The 23,729-nt window shown below is 35.1% G+C and overlaps 1 protein-coding gene across 2 annotated transcripts in view; it reads right to left on the reverse strand.

The window, feature by feature from the left end:
* Positions 1-6,111: 6,111 nt before the first annotated feature.
* The window catches only part of ZNHIT6 (zinc finger HIT-type containing 6), a 53,743-nt gene continuing 36,125 nt past the window's right edge, over positions 6,112-23,729 (reverse strand). Inside the window, exons 9-10 of one of the 2 annotated variants that reach the window (XM_050773145.1) lie at positions 11,169-11,293; positions 6,112-7,411 (exon numbers count right to left, since the gene is read on the reverse strand). In XM_050773145.1, coding sequence (XP_050629102.1) covers positions 7,371-7,411; positions 11,169-11,293 — 166 coding nt within the window. In that variant the 3' untranslated portion in view covers positions 6,112-7,370. Of the gene's footprint in view, positions 7,412-7,455; positions 11,294-23,729 lie in introns of those variants that run through there. The other variant, XM_050773060.1, reaches the window with a different exon arrangement.

A 23,729-nucleotide genomic window follows, 5' to 3' on the forward strand; every position in this document is an offset into this window, starting at 1 on the left:
TATGTTAGGCCACAAAAGAAGTCTTAACAAATTCAAAAAGACTAAAATCATATCGAATATCTTTTTCAACCATAATGATATAAAAGTAGAAATCAATAACAGGAGGAAAAATTGGAAAATTCACAAATATGTGAAAATCAAAAACACACTCCTGAAGCAAACAATGGATCAAAGAAAAAATCAAAAGGAAAATAAAAAAACTTCACAAAAACAAAAATGGAAATACTACATACCAAAACGTATGGGATGTGGTAAAATAAGTTCTAAGAAGAAAGTTTATAATGATAAATACCTACATTAAGAATAAGATGAGAACACCTCATGGTTAACAGGAAAAACAAAAACAAGAAACTTCAAACAACCTAACTTTAAATCTCAAGGAACTAGAAAAAGAACAAAATAAGCCCAAAGTTAGCAGATGGAAGGAAATAATAAAGATTACAGCAGAAATAAATAAAATAGCAAGAGAGAGAAAAAAAAAACCCTACAGTTTTTCTAATAAGATAAATGAAATTGATAACCCTTTGGCCAGACTAACCAAGGAAACAAGAGGACTCAAATAAATAAAATCATAAATGAAAGAGGAGATATTACAACTAATACCAAATAAATACAAAGAATCACAAGAAAATACTATGAACAATTATACACCAACAAATTGCATAACTTAAAAGAAATGGATAAATTTCTAGAAACATATCACCTAACAAGACTGAATCATGAAGAAATGGAAAATAGAAACAGACCAATGCAGGTAAGGAGACTGACCCAGTAATAAAACCTCCCAACAAAGAAATGCCAAGGACCAGATAACTTCATTAAATTCTACCAAATAATTAAAGAAGAATTCATGCCAATTCTTCTCAAACTCATCCAAAAAATTGAAGAGGAAACACTTCCAAACTTATTTTATGAGAAAAGTATTACCCTGATAGCAAAGCTAGATAAAAACACTAAAAGAAAAAATCAAAGGTTCAATATCTCTGTTGAACCTAGACACAAAAATTCTTATTTTTGTATCTTATTTTATGAGAAGAGTATTACCCTGATAGCAAAGCTACGTTAGAGCACTAAAACAAAAAAATCAAAGGCCAATATCCCTATTGAACCTAGATACAAAAATTCTCAACAAAATACTAGCAAACTGAATTTAACAGCACATTGAAAGGATCATATGCCATGACTAAGTGCCACTTATCCCTGGGATACAAAGATGGTGCCACATGCAAATCAATACATGTGATACACCACATTAACAGAATGAAGGATAAAAATCATATGATCATCTCAACAGAGGCAGAAAAAGCATGTGACAAAATTCAACATCTTTTCATGATAAAGACTCTCAACAAATTAGGTATGAAAGGAATGTATCTTAACATAGAAAGGCCATATGTGTTAAGGCTACAGCTAACATCATACTCAACAGTGAAAAGCTGAAATCTTTTTTTGCTAAGATCAGGAACAAGACAAGGGTCCCCACTCTCACCAGTTCTATTCAACATAGTACTGCAAGTCCCAGCCTTAGCAATTAGTCAAGAAAAATAAAAGGAATTCAAATCAGTAAGGAAGAAGCTAAATAGTATGTTTACAGGTGACATGATATAGAAAATCCAAAAGACTCCACCAAAAACTGTTAGAACTAATACATTCAGTACAGTTGCAAGATATGAAATTGACATACAAAAATCAGTTGTGTTTCTTTTTTTTTTTTTTTTTGAGATGGAGTCTCACACTGTCACCCAGGCTGGAGCGCAGTGGCATGATCTCGGCTCACTGCAAGCTCCACCTCCCATGTTCACGCCATTCTCCTGCCTCAGCCTCCTGAGTAGCTGGGACTACAGGCACCCACCACCATGCCCGGTAAATATTTTGTATTTTTAGTAGAGACAGAGTTTCACCGTGTTAGCCAGGATGGTCTCAATTTCTTGACCTTGTGATCCACCCGCCTCAGCCTCCCAAAGTGCTGGGATTACAGGCATGAGCCACTGCGCCCAGCAAAAAAAATCAGTTATGTTTCTACACGCTAACAATAAACTGTTTGAAAAAGAAATAATCCTACTTACAATAGCACCAAAAACAATAGAATACTTAGAAATAAACTTAACGAAGGAGGTGAAAAATCTGTTTACCGAAACCTACAAGCCATCGATGCAAGAAGCTGAAGATACAAATAAATGGAAAGATGTACCATGTTCATGAATGGAAATAATTTTTTTAAAATTTCCATACTACCCAAAGTAATCTACAGGTCCAATGTAATCCTAATAAAAATTCCAATGCCTTTTTTTTTTTTTTTTTTTTTTCCCACAGAAACAGAAAAAGACAATCCTAAAGTTTGATAGAACCACCAAGGAGCTTGAGTGGCCAAAGCAAAAAGAACAAGCTGAAGACATCACACCACCCAACTTCAAAATATATTACAAAGTTATAGTAATCAAAACAGCATTGTTCTCCATAAAAAGACACATAGACCAAAGGAACAGATTAGATCCCAGAAATAAACCCACGCAACTATCTTTGACAAGGCTACCAAGACATAATGAGGAAAAAATAATCTCTTCAATAAATGGTGTTGGGAAAACTGCATACCCACATGCAGAATGAAATTGGTCCTTGATGTTTTATGTGACTGAAGCAGTTTGAAAAGGAGAGTGACTGAGAGTGAGCAAGCTGTAAAATTAGGTTGGGACCAAGTCAGGGGTTACCAAATGTCAGGCTGAGCTTTGGTACTTTATTTGGCAAGAAAATAAAGCTGGAAATAGAGTTATATAGTAGCTCATCAAATGCTAAAGGATGCACTTGGTTCTAAAGTTCAAAATGAGTGCAGTATGTCACACTCCAGTATGGAAAATGTTCATGCTACAGGTCATTTTAATGAACACATGCACACACACTTTAGTTTTCAAAGACCAAAGTTTAAAGAAAATATTTTTTAGTCAAGTACAGATCCCCAAAGCTTTATTTAAAGCCAGTTTCTATTTAAGTAGTCTTCATTTTTGAAGCATTTTTCCCTAGTACTCTAATTTCAAAATCAGTATTTCTCAAATGCTGATGCCACTGGGAAAAATTTCCAAATTGGTAATGGAAACATATGCTATGTGCATCTGCTCAAACTAGCAACAACATGATGTCAAATAAAAATGGATGGCATTAAAAAAAAAATCCAAAAACCTATAATGGCAACTCAAAGCAGCAATGATAAGCAGAAATTAAAATCTCTAGTTAAAAACAATAAAGACTTGCAGATTAAATCTGAACTTTACTCCTTCTGTTGGTACAAATCAGAAACTTCTTGCTACTCAAATTCAAATAAGGTGCAATGAACGTGCTACTTTCGTATTCCCAGTAACTACCTTTCCTCACCTGCTCCCTACATTCTGGCTTTCCTCTAAAAATTTCCCCCTCCTTTGGGTGAATTCCTCTTTTGATTAGCTCAGGAACAGAATGTGATCCAATCTGGGCAAAATCAAAGTACTTCTCCAAAATTTTACATAGCTTGCTTTATAAAAGCTTTCAGCCTTGTTATGCTAAGGTAAGCTGAAACTGTCAATTGCTGTTATCCACCATCCTCTCACCTCACTGCTCCTCATCCCATACAGAATATCCCCAAAGGGAAAATCTGGAGAAAACCAATCCATAAAAAAGAAAATAATCAGAGCTAAGTGTGTAGGATGGCAAGATGACTTCTTTTGATGTTTGGACCCAGGACCCAGTCATGCCTGGACTTCCCTGTATATAAGCCAATAAACTGTCCTTCATGCTAACACTATTTTGAGTTTTTGTCACTTGCAAATAAACAACACATTTTAATGCAATAGAGTATGGCTTAGTCCATTTTGTGTTGCTATAACAGAATATCTAAGACTGGGTAACTTATTTTTAAAAAGAGTTTTATTTGACTCATGATTCTGGTGGCTGGAAGGCTCAAGATTGGGCAGCTGTATCTGGTGAAGGTCTCATGTTGCCTCCACTCTTGGTACAAAGTGAAAGGGGAGTAGGCATGTGCAAAGAGATCACATGGGAAGGGAGAAGGCAAAAAGGAGAAAATCAAGAAAGTCAGACTCGTTAATAACCCGCTCTTGTGGGAACTAATCCATTCCCATGACAGCAAGAATGAGAACTCACTCACCCCTGTAGGAGGGCATTAGTTTATTCATGTGGGATCTATCTGCCCCCATGACCCAAGCACCTTCCATTAGGCTCTACCTCCCAACACTAGCACATGGGGAATCTAATTTCAACATGAGTTTTGGTAGGAACAAACTACATCCAAACCATAACAGCATATGATTAAATAAAAATAGACTAGCATCTTTATGTAAAATTTAGTAACAAGAAATAAGGTATAACACAAAGTATATGTCAACCTAATTAAACAAAAATATATAAAGAATATTGTTGGTATTATAGTTGTGTGATTAACATTTTATTGTATGTCAAGAAACCTGAATCCCACTACTTGCTACAGGGAAACAAACTGGATCAACTACATTTTGGAATCTTAAATATCTATTTTTAATAACTCTCTCTCTTTTTTTTTTTTTGAGGCAGAGTCTCACACTGTCACCCAGGTAGTGCCCAGGAGTGCATTGGCACAATCTCAGCTCACTGCAAACTCTGCCACCAGGGTTCAAGTGATTCTCCTGCCTCAGCTTCCTGAGTAGCTGGAACTACAGGTGCCTGCCACCATGCCTGGCTAATTTTTATATTTTTAGTAGAGACAGGGTTTTGCCATGTTGGCCAGGTTGGTCTCAAACTCCTGACCTTGTGATCCATCCGCCTCAGCCTCCCAAAGTGCTGGGATTACAGGTGTGAGCCACTGTGCCTCGCCAAGTCATATGTATAATAGGAATAGGTACAAGTTTTACTTACTATAGTTTATGACTATTAATCCTATACATATAATTAGCAACTATGAAAGGCGTATCTTCTCTTTGAAATCATGGTTTAAAAAAAGAAAGAAAACCAAGTGGAGCTTTTCTCCTTTTAAAATGTGATTCATGAACAAAATGCGGCATGCTGAACTTAACATCGGTCAAGGAGTTTGTTTACACACCAGAATTTGTCAATAAGCTAACATGGAGAGGGCCTCCACAAAGATATTGGGTCTTAATGCTACAAACATCTAGGGTTTTCAGTTAATTATTCCAATTTCATTCTCTCCAAGCCATTGGGAATTCACTAAAACACATGTGTATTGTAAATCTTACAGGAATAAATGTGCATATTAATCAAATGAATTGATAATTATATTTAGGGGAATTCTAAGAGTTATATTCTTTCCTAATAGCCTATAATTGAAAAGTCTAATAGAATTCTAGAACATAAAGATGGCAAAGATGCATTAGATGATGTAGATTTCTTTTTTTCCTCCTGAGCAGTGGAAAAAGTACAGGATAGTTTGTTTTTTGTCCAGTTTTCAATTTAAATTCAGAAGGGACGGAACTCAAGACTTTTCTTGGAAATGAGACTACATCATAACAGATTTCACTGTCAAAAAATTCCTAACCACCCTGATATTCAGATCATATTCAGATCGCATGTTCTTTTTGTATACTTTATCCCACTTTTCCTAATAACAACACGTTTCACTCAATTCATCTATTTCTTGCTGGTTTCAAGAAGACACATTTCACTTTCGATTATAAACAAATTCCTTGAAATCTCATTTGTCTCTCCAATAATAATGTGAACAACATAATTTTACACAAATTCTTTATCGTATGTTAGAAGATTCCTGAAGTTGCTTTAGAGATTATAAATATATATGTATGTATGCTTCTCAAATTGCAAGGCCTCACTTTCTAAGAACTTTCTATGAATCACATTTCCATTAGTAATTTTATACTAAGGGTCTTTCTGGCATTATTGTTTTTTGATTCTCTTCTCCAATTTCTACCCCAAGTTACACTTGTGTCCCACAAATTTATCTTCTGTTCATCTTCTCATTATCTTTTCATATTTCAAATCTTTTTAAGTCTCCTTAACTAATGTCTCTGGTTTCTTTTTGGTAAAAAACTTATTTCAACTGTAAATTAAAAATGAATTTCATTAATATCCAATTTTATCATTGCTTTTTAACCATTAAGTACACAACACATACAATGCAGATGTAACAATCTTTTTAACTCTCTTACAGTCATATTGCAGTTTCATAGTGGTATAAACTCCAATAAAATTAAGAATTTTTTTTCAGTATGTGAGATCAAACTGTATACAGAGCTGCCATAACGTATAAGTTAAGCCATGTATATACATTAATACATATATACACATTCCAATAACATGTTGAAGATTTCCCAGTTTTTTTTTCTTTAAGTTATTGCTAGACATATCAAAACACAGTATAAAACTGGCCATCACAACACCCTTTTGCAGTAATGATGAGAGTGGACTAGGAATGTGATGAAAGGCACAGAATTCATAAGACTTGAATAAGTAAATCCAAATTTGTTAGCACTAATGGCTCAAACAATGTGGAGCCATTGATTTTCTCAAGTGAATATAAGAAACAGTAGTTAATAGTATTTATCCAGGCTTCTAGTACAAGACATTGTACTAGGAATTTCTCAAGTGGAAAAGTTGTCTCATAAGGGTAAGTTACATACAAACTCCAAAGATAAGAAAGGGCAACTGATGGAAGATTAGTTCTCCTGTGGCTAGACAGTGCATTGCACTGCCTTTCTGTTTAGTGAAGTTCTACTAAAGAGAATGCCAACTTTGTGGTTGACACGGGTGATCCTTGGGTTTGGTCACGCATCAAATTAACAAATAAAAAAGTTTTCAAGGCCAGATGTGGTGGCTGATGCCTGTAATCCCAACGCTTTGGAGGCTAAGGTGGAAGGATTGCTTGAGGCCAGGAATTTGAGACCAGCCTGGGCAAAGGAGCGAAACCCTATCTCTACCAAAAAAAAAAAAAAAAAAAAAAAAAAAAATTAGCTGAGTGTGGTGGTATAAGCCTGTTGGGAGGCTGCAGTGGGAGGACCATTTGAGCCCAGGAGTTTGAGGAAGCTATGCTCATACCACTTGCACTCCAAGATTCCATTTCAAAAAAAAAAAAGAAAGAAAAAAGAAAAAAAAAGGTTTTCAGTTTATGGAATTAAGCATATTAAAAGCCAAGGCCTAATAAGTACTATGCTGATCAAGTGCAAAGGAGAGTTCTTAATATGAATAAAGGGGTCTTACAAGTCAATTAATTCAAGAGGCTATAAGATACATTTTTTTAAAAGAGTTAAGCTTATTTTTCATACAAAGAAAAAATTCCACCATCACCCATTGACAATACCCCAATCAGCCAACAGTCCATCAGTGCAGAGTCTGCTGCAATTGTCTGGAAGTTTTCACATTCTTCTTCCAGAAAAAAGTGCTCAATTTTTACTGCCAAGGTTCTTGGTAGATTCACTTTTCACTAGAAAAAAATAAGTAAACATACAGTCAAGTGTTTATACTGTTTCTGTTTAGCTTGCTCTGTCCCTCTTCTCTCCCCCCTTCTGATGTACAGCAACAGCACTGCTCACAGGGACACACAAACCGCGTTATGTCTCAGGCAGCTGGGATATACAATTCTGGCCACAATACATAGAGAAATGATGTCTGAAAGTGGCAATTCTATTTTGTGAGGTAACATCCTTCCTGACTCTGTGGAAGACTTGGGAATGGTCACTTCACAATGTGGTTATGATCCATATTCATGCCACTGAATAGATCACTATTATCCAGGCCGGCCACTTGTGGTTGGAATAAATTTTTTCCGTGATTTTTTTTAAACTCAATTGAGGGTCAGTATATGTTGAGTGAATGTGGAGTGACAGAAGACTAGCTAATCGTCATCTCCTTCCTTTCACAGGAAAGAAGAGTAGAAATGGAGCTCCTCTAACACTCCTGTTTTGCTTAGAGAAAGCAAGACTATGACTCACTCACTAAACTGAGAGTTCCTGGAGGACAGAAACTTGACCTTTCTTCTCTGTATCTATCCTCACAATGTAGAGCATGTTTGCTGAATCAATGTAACTGCAAGTCATTCTGTCTTTTAGTGTTTTTTCCCTAAATCTTCAAAATGGGAACTAGAGTAAGTGTTCTATTTCATTGTCTTGTGAAGCTAAAAGGAAATAATAGGTAGTAACTCTTTAAAAATTGTCATGGTAAAATATAGGTTATTTTGAGCTTACAGTTGTTATCTCCACTGAGTAGATAAGAAAAATAAAGCTCAGTGAGGCAGAGCAAATGCTCAAGGGCCCACAGCTTATAAAAGTTGATGCTAGAAGTACACACCTGGAACTTTGCCTCATATTCCAACTGACAAATTCCCTGGGGTTTGCTGTTGTACCTAGATTTCAGATTGTACCAGCAACCACAAGAGTGTTTACTGAGCCCTTCCTATGAGTAAGGAAGTGAAATAAGTTCCATCCAGGATATCGTCCCAATCTTTGTGAAATTTTATGAACTTTAGCAGTCCATCCAGTGCCTCCAAGATAGTATAAGATTTTTTCTTCCTCTGGCTGTCTCTGTACTTCAGGCAAACTCTATTATAGCAACTATTGTATAATAAGTTTCACGTGTGTGTTCCAGTGCCTAAAATCCTCCCCTCTCTCCCTGCAAAAGGAAAAGAAAGAAAAGAGAGGTAAGGAAGAATGAGGAAAGGTGAGCAAGGGAGAATGAATGGAAGATTTACTGGCCCAGTAAGAGACTGACACATGAGTAGCTGCTATGCCAGATATTTTCACTAATTCCAGTAATCAATTTTGGGTTGGATTCCTTCTCTGAAGGCTGAGACATTTTCTAATCTTGAGTTATACTAGAACATCAAAAGTTTATTTTGCTGACATTTCTAAATTAATAGAGATTTGTAGCGGTATGGGGACATTTTCCCCTTTCTTTGCCTATTGAAGGTGCCCAGTTTTCTTCTTTGAATAGGGTTCCATTCTTTCTTCCTTAGATTGAAATGCAGCATGCTTTTCTCAATCATCTAAATCTGCTAGTCTAACAACAGTCTGTGAAGCAAGTTACACCATTCTAAGCACTTCCCACTGGATTGATATAAGGTAGGTAATCAGCCTCAGCATCCCCAATCTAGTGGACTATCTTAATAGCTCAATCTTTTCCAGTTAACCTTTTCCATTACTGAAAAGCAACAAACAAACAAAATCTTGGCTACTGCTGATTAATATAGGCAGACTTAAAAAAAATTATGGCAGTCTATAATCATAACAAATATTAGAACAACCATCAGGTGTGGGAAGTACTGAATCCCAGATCAGAAACACATGTACCCCCAAATTAGGTAAGAGACAACTTGTACTATGAACTCAGGATCAAATCCAACTTTTTTACCTCCAGAAAGGGAAGGAATTTCAAGGCTTTCCAAAGAAAATACCCTCTTCTTACATAATCCCCTTCCCTCATCAAGGGATCACCCTGCAAAATATCTGATGCTGTGAGAATGTATAAAGAAACAGACACCTTGAAGTACTTACAGAAAGAAATGCATGTACAGGAAGACCTGGGCATTACTTTTAAGGTGTGTGTACTTATGATGTGACAAAACTGGTATGGTTTTAAAATCCTGTCAGATACTTTTAGTTCTTTGCTAACACAGTTCTAAATAATCCTCTGTACTAAAACCATGAGTCATCTGTGTTCCTGTAAATAAGTCAAACATCATATACCCACCAGAAAAATAGCAAATTTTACTCAATAAGGCTCCCAGTACACTAGTAAAGTAGTCTTTTCTTATTGCTTCATTACAGGAAGCCTTACTTGAATGTACATTCCTAAACAAGGTGAAAGGAGAGCTGTGTGTGCTGTTTATTTATACAGATGATGTTTGCCCCAGCTACTAACCTGTATTACTAAACAACTTTTCCCAAAACCAACATTTGAGAGGGCACTGTGTGAATTTATTAAGAAAAAAGCAACAAAATACAAAGCTTAAACAAAGTGAAACTGGCCATTTAAAACTAAAATTCCTAATTTATTTTGAAAAAATAATACAGAATATTCTCAAATTGTGAAAAATATTAATGTCAAGAATCAAAATAAGATTTAGAGGTCCATAATTTATTACTAGAAATATCATGTTTGCTAACTAAAATCTGGTTTCAAGTTGTAGCACTGATACAGTTTTGGTCACTTTGAAAAATAATTTTTTTCCTATTAATTTTTGCAAGGAAAAAACACTATGCACAACAGAGAATACCTTATAACATAGGTTACTGCATCTTACCGCCTGTAATGCTGGTATAACAATAAAACTTAAACCACCCATTTCAAATACTACTTAAAAAAATATTATCAATCCAAGACAAAGATTCTACACTCCTCTGGAGTTTGTTATAGCAAAATCTGGCCTGTATCTGTAATTCTTTTAGTTGAAAGTGCTACGAAATAGTTTTGGATTAAGGTGGGTAATCTTCCTCACTTCTTAAAGGTAGTCACTAAATTTTATTCATCCTCTAAAATCTTGTATTCAGAAACATATTTAGTTTACTTTAATCAGTACTTACAAATGTAGATAAATCATTTTATGTACTAAACTTTTATGTACATTTTTTTCCAGTTCTAGTACTTCCCTATATCACAAAATCAGAGAAAATAAAACCAGTGGGTTTGGAAAAGGAGATAAAGGGTAAAGGCAATGGCATTAGCTTATTCTCAATGCTGCCAAATTTTTAAATATAACATTCCTTGCAACATTATCTCCTTCTACAAGGTAGGATACTAGGTTTTTTTTTTTTTCTTTTTTTTTTTTTTTTAACCATTCAACATTTTCCTTGTCAACTAAAAATGTTTTGCAATCCCTCCTTTTACAAATGTCTAAAGTCTTAACTATGGACTAAATGTATGTGATCATGGACAGTTACTGAAAGACTATTAGCTTAAAAAAAGACAAAAATACATAGAATCGCATGCTAAAAAAAAGTCATTTTATAGCCATTCAATTTGATTCATTCACTTAAAATTGATTTTATAAGATTATATACTCTTAAAAACAGAAGAGTAGCAGCATCGCATTTACTTGGTTCTTCACATTAACTGTAGCTATAGAGGAGATCCTGTAAGTGTGTAAATATACTGGGAAAACACATATAAAGAAATAAGGGTGGACATATTTTGCTTTGGTTTCTCTAAAGCTATTCTAAGCATTACAGAAACAAATTTACACTTACCTTGGTGAAGAACTTTCATGTCATTATTGGATCCTTTCAATACCACATGTAATGTTGGATACTCAATGATCACTTTGTTCCTCAAATTGTCTAGGAGACTTTTGTAAGGATCTAGTTCATAATATCTTATTAATAAAAAACAAAAACAAAAAAACAGGAAACACTGTTAATATTCAAAATACTAATAGATAAATATATGAGAGTCCTTTACATTAAAAATTTTTTAAAGGTCATGACAATTCAGTAGTTACTTCCTTATAGTATAAGTTTAATACCTTCTAAGAAAGGCAGGTACAAGAGTTATTATTATAGAGGTTCTAAAACTAAATAAAAAAATATCAAATATTCTGACATTGGGAAAGCTCTAGAACAAGTTACCAATTTTCTTTTTCTTTTCTTTTCTGTTTTTTGATATGGTGTCTCGCTTTGTTGCCCAGGCTGGAGTGCAGTGGCACAATTTTGGCTTACTGCAACCTCCCCCTCCCAGGTTCAAGTGAATCTCCTGCTTCAGCCTCCCAAGTAGCTGGGACTATAGGCGTGTGCCACCATGCCTGGCTAATTTATTTTGTATTTTCAGTAGAGACGGGGTTCCACAGTGTTAGCTAGGATGGTCTCGATCTCCTGACCTCGTAATCTGCCTGCCTCGGCCTCCCAAAGTGCTGGAATTACAGGTGTGAGCCACCGTGCCCAGCCTACAAGTTACCAATTTTCATACCAAGAAACAGTTAAAGACTTTTACATAACATTTATGTTGGCCGGGTACGGTGGCTCACACCTGTAATCCCAGCACTTTGGGAGGCCAAGGTGGGCGGATCACCTGAGGTCGGGAGTTTGAGACCAGCCTGACCATCATAGAGAAACCCCACCTCTACTAAAGATACAAAATTAGCTGGGCATGGTGGCACATGCCTGTAATCACAGCTACTCGGAGGCTGAGGTAGGAGAATCACTTGAATCCGGGAGGCAGAGGTTGCAGTGAGTTGAGATCACACCATTGCACTCCAGCCTGGGCAACAAGAGTGAAACTCCGCCTCAAAAATTAAAAATAAAAAAAAATAATATTTATGCTATCATTTTTCTTGAATAAAAGAATGAGCTAACCATTCAAATTCCTCAAATATATTTATTTTGAGCCTTAAAGACAACCAATCACCTTATAATTTCTAGTAACATGGCAATAAAATAACTGGTTATAAAATTGGCTTTTGTAAAAAGTCAATTATTCTAATTATAACTGGTTTCCAGAAATTTATATTGCTATATAAAATTTAAGAAATACAGAGTTTATCATGACATAGATGCCAAATGTGTCACAGGTAAATAGATGCTAGTGGTCATTAAAGTATGAAATTCTCAAATCATTACTTTAAAAAAATAAGTTTGAGGTGACTGAATATGCATCCCCAGAACATTCATTCTTGCTTGCTTTCTGGGGTAGGAGTGAAAGGGTGGAATTCTAGCTAGCTCACTAGCGTGTACATATGAGAATATGTTGGCATGTTAATGTCATTTCATGCCAAAGAAGAAAAAGCTGAGAACATGTCAATCAGTGTAGTGCAGAAGTTCTCTAGCATTTTTATTCATCTCTACCAGTGACAGGTGATATTCACATGCAAAACACATATCACATGAGATATCCAGCCTAACGGCTGTAACTCCATCCTTTTATCTCCTGCTCAAAAAAGCACAATGGAACACAAGTGATCAAGAGTGAGGATATCATTGGGATACATTTAAATTTGCTGTAATTTTAAGAGTAAATCACTGACAAACTTTGGTATTTCCTGATTAGTAAAAAATTATCTGCACCATAATCATAGCTGACTAAGACCTGCAGGACACTTATTAAAAAATATGATGTAGTGATTTCTCCATCTTCTGAGTTTGTCTCATGCAATCGTTTTCAAATCAGGAAAAATAAAAGGGCTTAACAAAATGCAGAGCCAAGCTGACTAAAGTTAGAGAACAACTGTAAAACCATAACTTTACTTATGCTTCCCTGACCACACCCCAGTGTGGAATTGCAGAATATTCTTTATGTTGAAAAGAAACTTGAAATGCAAAATACTGTTTTTCTAAACCAGCCACCTTAGTGCCCACAGATCATAGAATTCATACATTCTTTTCCCTGTGTGTAATGTAATACAGATGTGCTTACAATACTTCTAAAGTGTTTCCAGCATTCAAGGATTAAATGCTTCACATCTTTTAAACATTATTTCTCTTTGAAATAAGCAGTGTTTTTTTAAAGTTAGTAGTAATTATATAAAAAAGAAAAATGAGACTGTATCAGATACCTAAGTATAAGATTAACTTACAAAGTAAAATATAAAATGGGGATAACTAAATTTTTCTTGGGAGGAAATAAGACCTGGACTCTCAAACAGGAGCTTTTCAAGTGGCATCCTACAGGCACTTGCAATAACTTATCTTCTGCGCCTTTTAACTAAATCATAAGATTTCTAATGAAAGGCATTTTTCAAATAAGGGAATGTTTTTTTACTTGTTTCTGTTTTTAGTAAACAATTTTCAGTGCATACTTAATGTTTTAGGTATTTTATTTCTTTTTGTAATATTAAATCTTAATTGGGTTTCTCCAGATTTCCAAAGCTAAAACCAAGAAGCAACAAAAAAAGTTCTTCAAAGGCCACACGGGAATCACAGCCTAAAATTATTGCTGATATAACATATGTTCCTAGCAGAGGAATGTTCAGAGGTACATAAAAATTACTACACAACAAGTTAAACATGCTTTGGATCCTAAAACTGTAATGATTATACTTATTTGGATTCTAAAACTGTAATGATTATACTTAAAAAAACTTGGTTCCTGTTTTACATGCTAAGCAGGCACTGTGCAAAGCACTAAGGATGCAAAGATTTAGAAGAGGGTTGTTAACTAATAAATTATTTTAAAAATATTTTATGCAATGAAAATCTGGTATGTTGTATGGTTTTGATTAGAATCAATGGATTTTAATTAGTGTTTAGCCTAAAATGTTGCAAACTTCTAATCAGCAATATGCTATTGAGTGTCAGTAAGCTTCTGTGCCACAGCTTTCCAGCCTGTTACACGAAGCGTTCAGATTTCACTAAATAATCTTTTAGCTGAAATTCTGAATTTCTTAGATTTTTCTACAACAAGTGGTTACTCTTAATCAACCATTAATATTTACCAGTAATTTAAAAGTAAATTTTGCAAACTGTTCATAAAGAAGGCCTATCAGACACATATGGGGTTAACACTTTATGGACTTGGAGTTTAGTTAAATGAAGTAATAACTTTTATTGGTTGTTTGAGTTTGGAGTTTAACACTGAGTTAAAGTTCCGGCTCCATCATTCACTGGTCTATGATCCTGGATAAGTTACTTAAGTTATTTAATCCTCAGTTTCCACGCTTGAAAATGGGGATAATGACAGTATCACTTTAGAGAGCTACAGTGAGGGTAAATGAAAAAACACAGCAACTGCTCACACATTTATTTAAGCCCTAAGCACATGTGTTTTATATTTTTATTTACCAAAAATAACAACACTTTCCTATAGAAACTTCAGTTCAGGACAAAGTCACTGAATTTCATTACCAGTGAAGATACTGCCTTTATGTGCATTTTGCATTTTAAATGTAGCCTTACAACTTTCAGTACGACCTTCAAATCATTATTTTATTGTCACATTTACTTCCAAGAAGATAAAGGTACTTTGAATGTTTCTGTTTCCATTATCTTGAGGCAAGTTTTAAGAGCCCAGCTTTGTACTGCCTAAAACATTTAGGTTTAGCTCCTTTGCAAGCCATGAAGCTACTGAATCCTAAGGGACAGCTTTATCTTTTGGAAATTTTCACAAACTCTGGTATTTCCATTAGTATAATGTCTCTGCTACCATAAGACAAACTACTTAGGTTTGGAGGAATTAAGATACTAACATCTGTCTTTTTTCTTGCCCTCTGGGACCCTTCTTAGACATTTCCTCTTGTAATTTCACTTGTTCACCCTCACAGGCTCACTGGCTGACACTGCTCTGGGCAGCCTCATGGGGGCATTATGAGGGCAGAATTGGCTCAGTGGGCCAAAGAGGGGTTACAGTGACATTACATAAATAAAAGTTGTCATGATAATCAAGGGTATGCTTTTAATCTTGACTCTGTCACTAACTTTCAAAAAAATGGGCCAAGTTCTTGAACTTCTTTCTCCGTACTTTATTAGCAAATTAGCGTGCTTTTTTAAAAAAACTCCTCATAACCCAAAAAGACAAGTTTTTAAAGAAAGGAAGTCACAAACTACTTTATGTCCCAGCTGACACTCCATGGATCATCGCCCCTTCCACCTCCTAAAAAATACCAAAACTAAGTCTGAATTTCTCCAAATTTAATCTGTGGCAGACCCTAAGCCACAGTATCTTTCCACTAAAATAAGATCACTGAATTAGGTGATCGCCAAGATCCCTTCAGCTCTAAATTTCTACAATTTTGTATATTTATCTGGCAAAGGTAGCACTTAACCTATATTTTTTCATAGTTGTATTTATTTCTCAATCTAGGTTTCTAGATTAAAAGTTTTAATTATTCTTTTATTTACATTTTAAAAGGTATTATTTAAAATTTCTCCAAATAATACTTCTATGTAACAAATTTGCAACTCACAATATTTAAGTCATATAGAAAAAGATTTTGTCAAAGTTAATCTTTTTCTCACCCAATCTCTCTTAGTTTTCATATTTTAAAAATCAGAGTAGTTAAATTAGTGGTTTGCTGCACTTTGTTTTGGGATTTTTATGTACCCACATAAATGAGGACGATACCTGCTTGACATGGAGTGTAGATCATGAATTGTGTAGTACAGACATATGCCTTAATTCAGAAAGCTCACCAGTTCAGAACTGCATTTGGTAAATATCCTGTTCTAACCATGATATTTAAACTATGGATGTGGTTAAATAAAATGGCCAACTATATATTTTAAAACCTGTTTTAAAGAGGGGCTTACAAGGCTCTGACTTGTTCTAAATATTATTTCTTTGAAATCTTTTCTGATTTTTGTTGGTAAATTCAATTACTTTTAAATCTACAAAGCTTGAGTTCCAGTCTTATCACTGGTTCTTACGAGCTATGACTCCAGAAGGAGACTCAGTTTTTCTCATCAATAAAATGGTAGGAAAGATAACTACTCATGGGTTAGTTTGTAAGGACTATAATATAACAGGTGAAAATGTTTCCAAAGTGTAACTTGCTAACCTAGCATCAGTAATAAGATTTTATACTCCAAAAGTAATGTGGCACTCCTAGCAAGGAAATGACATACTTACCAGGAATTATATTTACGATTTATGACAGAGACAGAGACTAGTTAGTAGAAAAAGCATGAACTAAACTCTGTTGACAAACAGGTCTGAGTCCAAATCCTAGCCTTATAAACTGTACAAACTTAGTTTCTTTGGGTAAGTCAATTTTTCAGAGCCTAAGATTCCTAATCAGGTAAAGTAGAAAAGACATAGTATATACTTCATTAGAATTAATACATGTGAAAATGTTATAAGCACTAGCCTATAATAAATAAAATCAATTTATTCCTCAATTGATTCCTCAAATATTTACTTAGTGTCTATTATGCACAGGTAGTCTGCTAGGTAATGGAAGTTCATAACTTTATGGGGGGAGGCAGACAAATAAACTATTGCATTCATTGGCACAAGTATCATGATAGAAATGTAAAGTTACACTGGCTAGTAATGGTTTTTCCTTTCTATATTTAGTACTCTTTTCAAGATCTCTTGTAAGGCAGGTATGGTGGTAACAAACTCCCTCAACATTTGCTTATTTGAAAAGAATCTTATTTCTTCTTTGCTTAAAGAAACTTAGTTTAGCTGGAAATGAAATGCTTGGTTGAAGATTTTTTTCTTTAACAGAGTTGAATATAGGCCCCCAAACTCTCTGGCTTGTAAAGGGCTTCTGCTGTTAGCCTGATGGAGGTGACCCATCTCTATAGCCACTCTGTAGGTGAACTGCCCCTTCTCTCTAGCTGCTTTTCATTTCATTCTTTCTTTCATTTCAATCTTGGAAAATCTGATGATTATGTGTCTTAGGGATGGTCTTCTTGTGGGTAATATTGCAGGGGGTCTCTGTATTTCCTGAATTTGACTGTTGACCTATCTAGCAAGGATGGGGAAGTTTTCATGGATGATATCTTAAAATGTGTTTTCCAAGTTGTTTGCTTTTTCCCCGTCCCTTTCAGGGATGCTAATGATTCGTAGATTTGGCCTCTTTACATAATCCCATATTTCTCAGAGGTTTTGTTCATTCCTTTCATTCATTTTTCTTTATTTTTGTCTGCTTTATTTCAGAGAACCCATCTTCAATTTCTGAGATTCCTTCCTCAGCTTGGTCTATTCTGCTGTTAATACTAGTGATTGCACTGTGAAATTCTTGAAGTGTATTTTTCAGCTTTGTCAGATCCATTAGGTTCATTTTTACACTGGCTATTTTGTCTGTCAGCTCCTGTATTGTTTTATTGTCCTGAATCTTGATGCATTATCCTTAGCAAACTAACGCAGGCCAGAAAACCAAATGCCACAGGTTCTCACTTATAAGTGGGAGCTAAATGATGAGAACTCATGGACACAAAGAACTAGGAACTAGGGGAAGGTGGAGGGTAGGAGGAGGGAAAGGAGCAGAAAGAATAACTATGGGGTACTAGGCTTAGTACCTGGGTGATTAAATAATCTGTACAACAAACTCTTGTGACATGATTTTATCTATATAACAAATCTATACACGTAGCCCTGAACCTAAAAGTTAAAAAAAAAAAAAATAAAGCTCAGTAGATCCTCAGTAAATATTGTCTCTTGTTCTGTTGTTGTTTTGTTTTGTTTTGAGACAGAGTCTCGCTCTGTCGCCCAGACTGGAGTCCAGTGGCACGATCTCAGCTCACTGCAATCTCCACCTCCTAGGTTCAAGCGATTCTCCTACCTCAGCCTCTTGAGTAGCTGGGACTACAGGCGTGTGCTGCCATACCCGGCTAATGTTTGTATTTTTAGTAGAGACAGGTTTCACTATGTTGGCCAGGCTGGTCTTGAACTCCTGACCTCAGGTTATCTGCCTGCCCTGGCCTTCCAAACCTCTCTTGTTCAGTACCAACATCCAAATGTTCTTTGTTCTTGCAGGCTGCACAGGGCCTTCACTATCTAGGTACTTCAGTTCCTAACCCTAGCTAACCCCTCTCCTTAATTGGTTTGTATTCTTTTTTTGCCCAATTTTATTGAGGCATAATTGACAAATAGGAATTATATATATTTAAGGTATACAATTTGATTTTTTTTTTTTTTTTGTAGAGACAGGGTCTCCCTATGTTGCCCAAGCCGGTCTCAAACTCCTGGGCTCAAATGAGTCTCCTGCCTCAGCCTCCGACAGTGTTGGGATTACAGGTGTGAGCCACTGTGCCGGCCTCAATTTGATATTTTGATGTGTGTATATGTTGTGAAATGATATCATAATCAAGCTAATTAACATATCCATCACCTTACATAGCATTTTAAATTTTTTCTTGTGATAAGAACACTTAAAATGTACCCTCTTAGCAAATTTCAAGTATACAATACAGTATTGTTAATTATTTGTTTCTTAAAATCCTTTCTCCTCCATGCACTTTTTCCCCCTCTAATTAATGTAGGGATTTTAAATCTTGATCTTTAGTCTTAATCTTGCTAACAAAACATACATTTCCTTTGAAGCTAAAACTGAATGCAAGTATTTCATCAGTACAGACTCTTACATCTTCAGACTTTATCAGGATGTATATTACCTTGCAAAATATGATTAGGTTCCTCAGAGAAACTTTTGCTGAGAGGTTCAATAGTCCATGAATTAACTACATTATAGAATGGTATTATTTTAGAGTTGGCAGGAACTTATAACCCAGTCTCTTTCGTCTTCAAGTTAAGTACACTGAAGCCCTGAGAAGTTAGGTATCTTACTCAGAGTCACTCAAGAAAATGCAGAGTTGGGCCTATAAAGCCAATTTTGTGATTTTTTTTCACTCAACTGAGTGCTTGTTCATTCATTCCTCACTCAACAGATATTTACTGAGAGCCTACCATGTTCCAGACACTGTTCTTGGCACTGGGAATACAATGGTGTACTACAAGGCATTTACTAGCGGTGAAAGGACAAAGACTTTCTAGGAAGAAGGTATATGCGATTATGTGTGAGGTAGAGATAGGAAGAGAGAGTTAGGTCTACGAAACTGGGTAGAGAGCGGATATGGTTAAAGTACTGAGCACAGAATGGATATCGGAATACACATAGAATTCACAGTTTTGGTGCCTAACATTTAAATTGGGCACAAAATATTCTATAACATAACTAGGATGGGTAAGTTTAGTAGATTAACATTACGTTAAAATATCACTTGTTTTTAGAGAAAATTCATATTTTATATTTCACATAATTCCCTTAACCAAGAATCAAAATAGTATATATTTGAAGTGAGATGATCACTATAGAAATGGTAGGCTTGCAATCTGCTAAGAATTTGACCATCACATCACTTTGGATCACTTTAAATACAGCCTCTCAAACTAACATTCTCAGGTTCGAAGCTACTGAGACCTCAATAGTTGAGTTTATATCTGTCTGGTAAACACTCAGCCAACTGTGCCAACTAGCTGAGCTTCAACTTTCTTAAAACTAAGTTAAAAATTCTTATCATAAAACTGCTATAACAAGAATACTACATATAAAGCCCATTTCATCACTGGAAGAGTATCATCTTTGAGATGATAAAAAAAGTTTAGCAAACCACTCTACACATTCCCTTTCTGTGTGTGGACATTCTTCAGATTAACTCTAACAATTTCTAATCCTTAAATGATGCTTCCTTTGTTCTGTAATAGAATATAGAATTGTTATAATCCTTAAATGATGCTTCCTTTGTTGTTTGTTTTATTCTCGCTTTCTTTTAGAATCTATATCCAAAATGTGGTCAAAGGTTAATGCCATTCTGAACACATACTCATCCTGACCATGATTACTTTGAAAAATAAACAACAATCCCAAAAAGGTATAACAAAGAACTGTGGTTCGGTTTCACATAATCTGAGAACATGCATTATGATTATTTATGGTACTGACAGGTATGTACCATATTGCAAAGAACATACTAAGGCTTTGAGTGCAGGCAGACCTAGGTTTGAATCTAGGTTCCACCACTTAGTGCTTACACAGCCACAGACGGGCTATCCATTTAATTATAATATACTTAAAACGTATAATATAATTATAATATGTATAAAGTGCGATCAGAGTACCTAAACAGTAGTAAGGCACTCAATAAAACTTTGTCATTCATACTTACTATATTCCATAAAGATACCTATTAGCCCCCAGATTTAACCTTGGTTTTAAATCACTCTTGCAGGAAACAATTTTTGTGTGTGTTCGGGAAAACTTATTCAGGGTCTTCACATTGTTTTGCTTAAACATAACCTAAAATAATTGTGAAAAACAATGATACTTTTGTATATCCTTATATTGACATCCTACAAGTTTAAGTGGATGCAAAGAACATAATTTATGGTGTACTGTGAATACTGATGATTTAAAGTGAAATATATCACCCTTAAGTAAATTCACTAGACTCTAACTATCATGGTAATTTAACAGCAATATCATCCACTAAAAAAAAAATAAATAAATAATGGCCATGTGTGGTGGCTCACACCTGTAATCCTAGCACTTTGGGAGGCCGAGACGGGCAGATCATTTGAGGCCAGCCTAGCCAATATGGCAAAACCCTGTCTCTCTACTAAAAATACAAAAATTAGCCAGCTGTGGTAGTGTGCGCCTGTGATCCCAGCTACTTGGGAGGCTGAGGCACAAGAATCGCTTGAACACGAAATCCGGAGGCTGCAATGGGCCAAGATTGCGTCACTGCACTCTAGCCTGGGCAACAGAGTAAGACTCACTCACTCTCTCAAAAAAAAAAAAAAAAAAAAAAAAAAAAAAAAAATTATATATATATATATATATGCATAAGCGCTGCTTTCTAAGTTAGAAATCTTACTTGTTCTCGGAACCTTGTTTTTCCATTCAGATTCTCTTGCAGAATTTTATACCAAGTAATATGTTTACACTTGACCTTCTTTGTAACAAAAATGTAATGAAAAGTAAAATTTAATTTCATTACTTATGACCTTTATGTTTTAAATAATAAAATTTCTTCTGAACTGAATAATTTTAACTATTATTAAATCAAATCGATCAAAACAACACAAATATATTACAAACAAATTAAGTTTTTTTTTGAAAAATATCTCTTAACATGATGGATGAGCACTGATGAGGGCATCTTCTATTAAAGGCATGTTTTTGTTCACTATTGATTCTTAGATTAAATGATTTCCCCCCATTTATCAACTTGGTATCCATTAACAGAATCAAATTTCAAAAGGAAAACAAGAGGAAGTTTACGTAATCCTATCTAGAGAACAAGCTCTTATTCTTCACTAATTCTTCATCACAGTTATTTTCAGGGGATCTTAGGCAGAAATGTCTCTGACTGTTTACATAAGAAAAGACATCTGAAAATAGTTAACACTGTTCTTAGAAATTCTGGAATTCCTTCAGTGTTCTCCAGTATACACTTAATTCTGCACTATTCTCAAAATAATTTTTAAGTTCTAACTTTTAACACACACCTTATAAATTTCCTAGAGTATCTTCAAAGCATATTTTTCAATTATGCACCATAAGTCTAAAACAAAGTCATCTAATTTTCCATTTCTAGTTCAATTAGGGAAAGAGCACAGACTAATATCTTTAAGGAGGTAAAATGTGATTAAAAAAAAAAATCCATTCTAATACCAATTGCCGTGTTTCTTTATAGAACTTCAACAACTCAATTGAATATATCTACCAAAAACTCACTATATCAAACATGTTAGACATTGTGTGGGAAACAAAAATGTCCTCAAGGAGTTTACCAACCTGGCCAGTGTTTCCCAAAGTGTGGTCCCAGGAAAAACTTACATCAGGGTCACCCGTGGGAGGCAGAGATTGTAAAGAAAAAAAAAAAAAAAAAAAATTGTAGGTTTCTGGGTACTATGTAAGATTTACTAAACCAGAACCCCAAGAGAGTGGTTTGGAAATCAACATTTTCAACAACTGCCCTAGATGATTATGATGGATACTGAAATCTGAGAAGCATTGTTCTGAAAAGAAATACAGGCTACATGTGCCACTGGGGAGAGGTTTACAGGAAGGAAGAATAACTGGCCAGTAGTGAAAGGGGGTCTTTGCTTGCTAGTGAGTGGGTGCAAGCCAAAAGAGGTCAGGTGGGCCTCACCTGAGGCCTTTACATAGGTAAAATCAATTTCTCAAAAAGGAGATAGGAAAAAGCATTTTACCTCTTCACTTCACTGAAAATGATTTTAAAATATTTTAGATTAAAGATCCATAAAGTTCCAAGGAAAGTAAAATAGCCTTAGTTTTTAAAATTTAAAAACATCCTCTCAGCATGGAAATAAAATCATCCAAGAGAAATAGCTCGTATTTTTGCTGGTTGCTTTTCAAACAAAAAGCATTCCAAAATTATTAACTAAAACCAGCACAGGAGGAAACGACTAATAGGCTATGTGCAAGTACAACAGGATAATATGCTCATGAACAGTAAAAATTTTTGTGATATCCATGAAATCAAAGCTTAGGTAATACTTTAACCTAGGCTTAGGTTTAAATCTAAATTCTTGGCTTTATATGAAAAATTCTGGAAGCAAACTGAAGGCAAAGGTTTGTCTTTCCATCAAGAAATGATTAAGTCTGGAGTGTCCATGCAAAGATGCCCTTGCCCTCCACTAGGCACTTTTTATGCCTTGTATTTTAAGTATCTATCTTTTGTGGTATTTATCACGTATCAGTCTTCCCACCTAGACTATGAGCTCTTTGAGGGCTAGTATTTTAGATGTCTATATATCCCTAGGGATTAGCACTGGGCTGGCACATGGAAGGGGCTCAATGAAAATTAACTGAATAAATGAAAAATACAGACCTGATCAATCTTAACTGATACTTTAGGTCAGGTTCATGTATCAAAAAGCCTGACCTCTGAGCAGGTACTACACTTTCTGAAGTAACTTTTAAATTACACTGGGCCCTGTTACAATCTTCTCTCTCTCTCTCATTTCACATGTTGAGAACTGAAGCCCCCAACTGTTTACATGATACATAGATACCATGTAAACCAATAAAAAACCCTTTAGAGCAGGGATCAGCAAACTATAGCCTGGAGGCCAAATCCAGCCCACTATCTGTTTTCGTAAATAAAGTTTTACTGGACCATATTCTAGTCATGTCCATTCATTTAAGTGGTCTATAGTTGCTTATGTGTTACAATGGCAGAATTGACTAATTATGACTAAATGGCCCACAAAGCTGGAAAATACTCACTATCTGGCCATTTAAAGGAAAAGCTGCCCAAGCCCTGCTTAGGGGTATTAACGTGGCATCAATACCTAGCATACGTCAAGCATATATATACACACACATATATATATGAATTAGCACACTTATT

The sequence above is a fragment of the Macaca thibetana genome, chromosome 1, assembly GCF_024542745.1.
Source record: "Macaca thibetana thibetana isolate TM-01 chromosome 1, ASM2454274v1, whole genome shotgun sequence".
Classification (NCBI taxonomy): Eukaryota; Metazoa; Chordata; class Mammalia; order Primates; family Cercopithecidae; genus Macaca; species Macaca thibetana.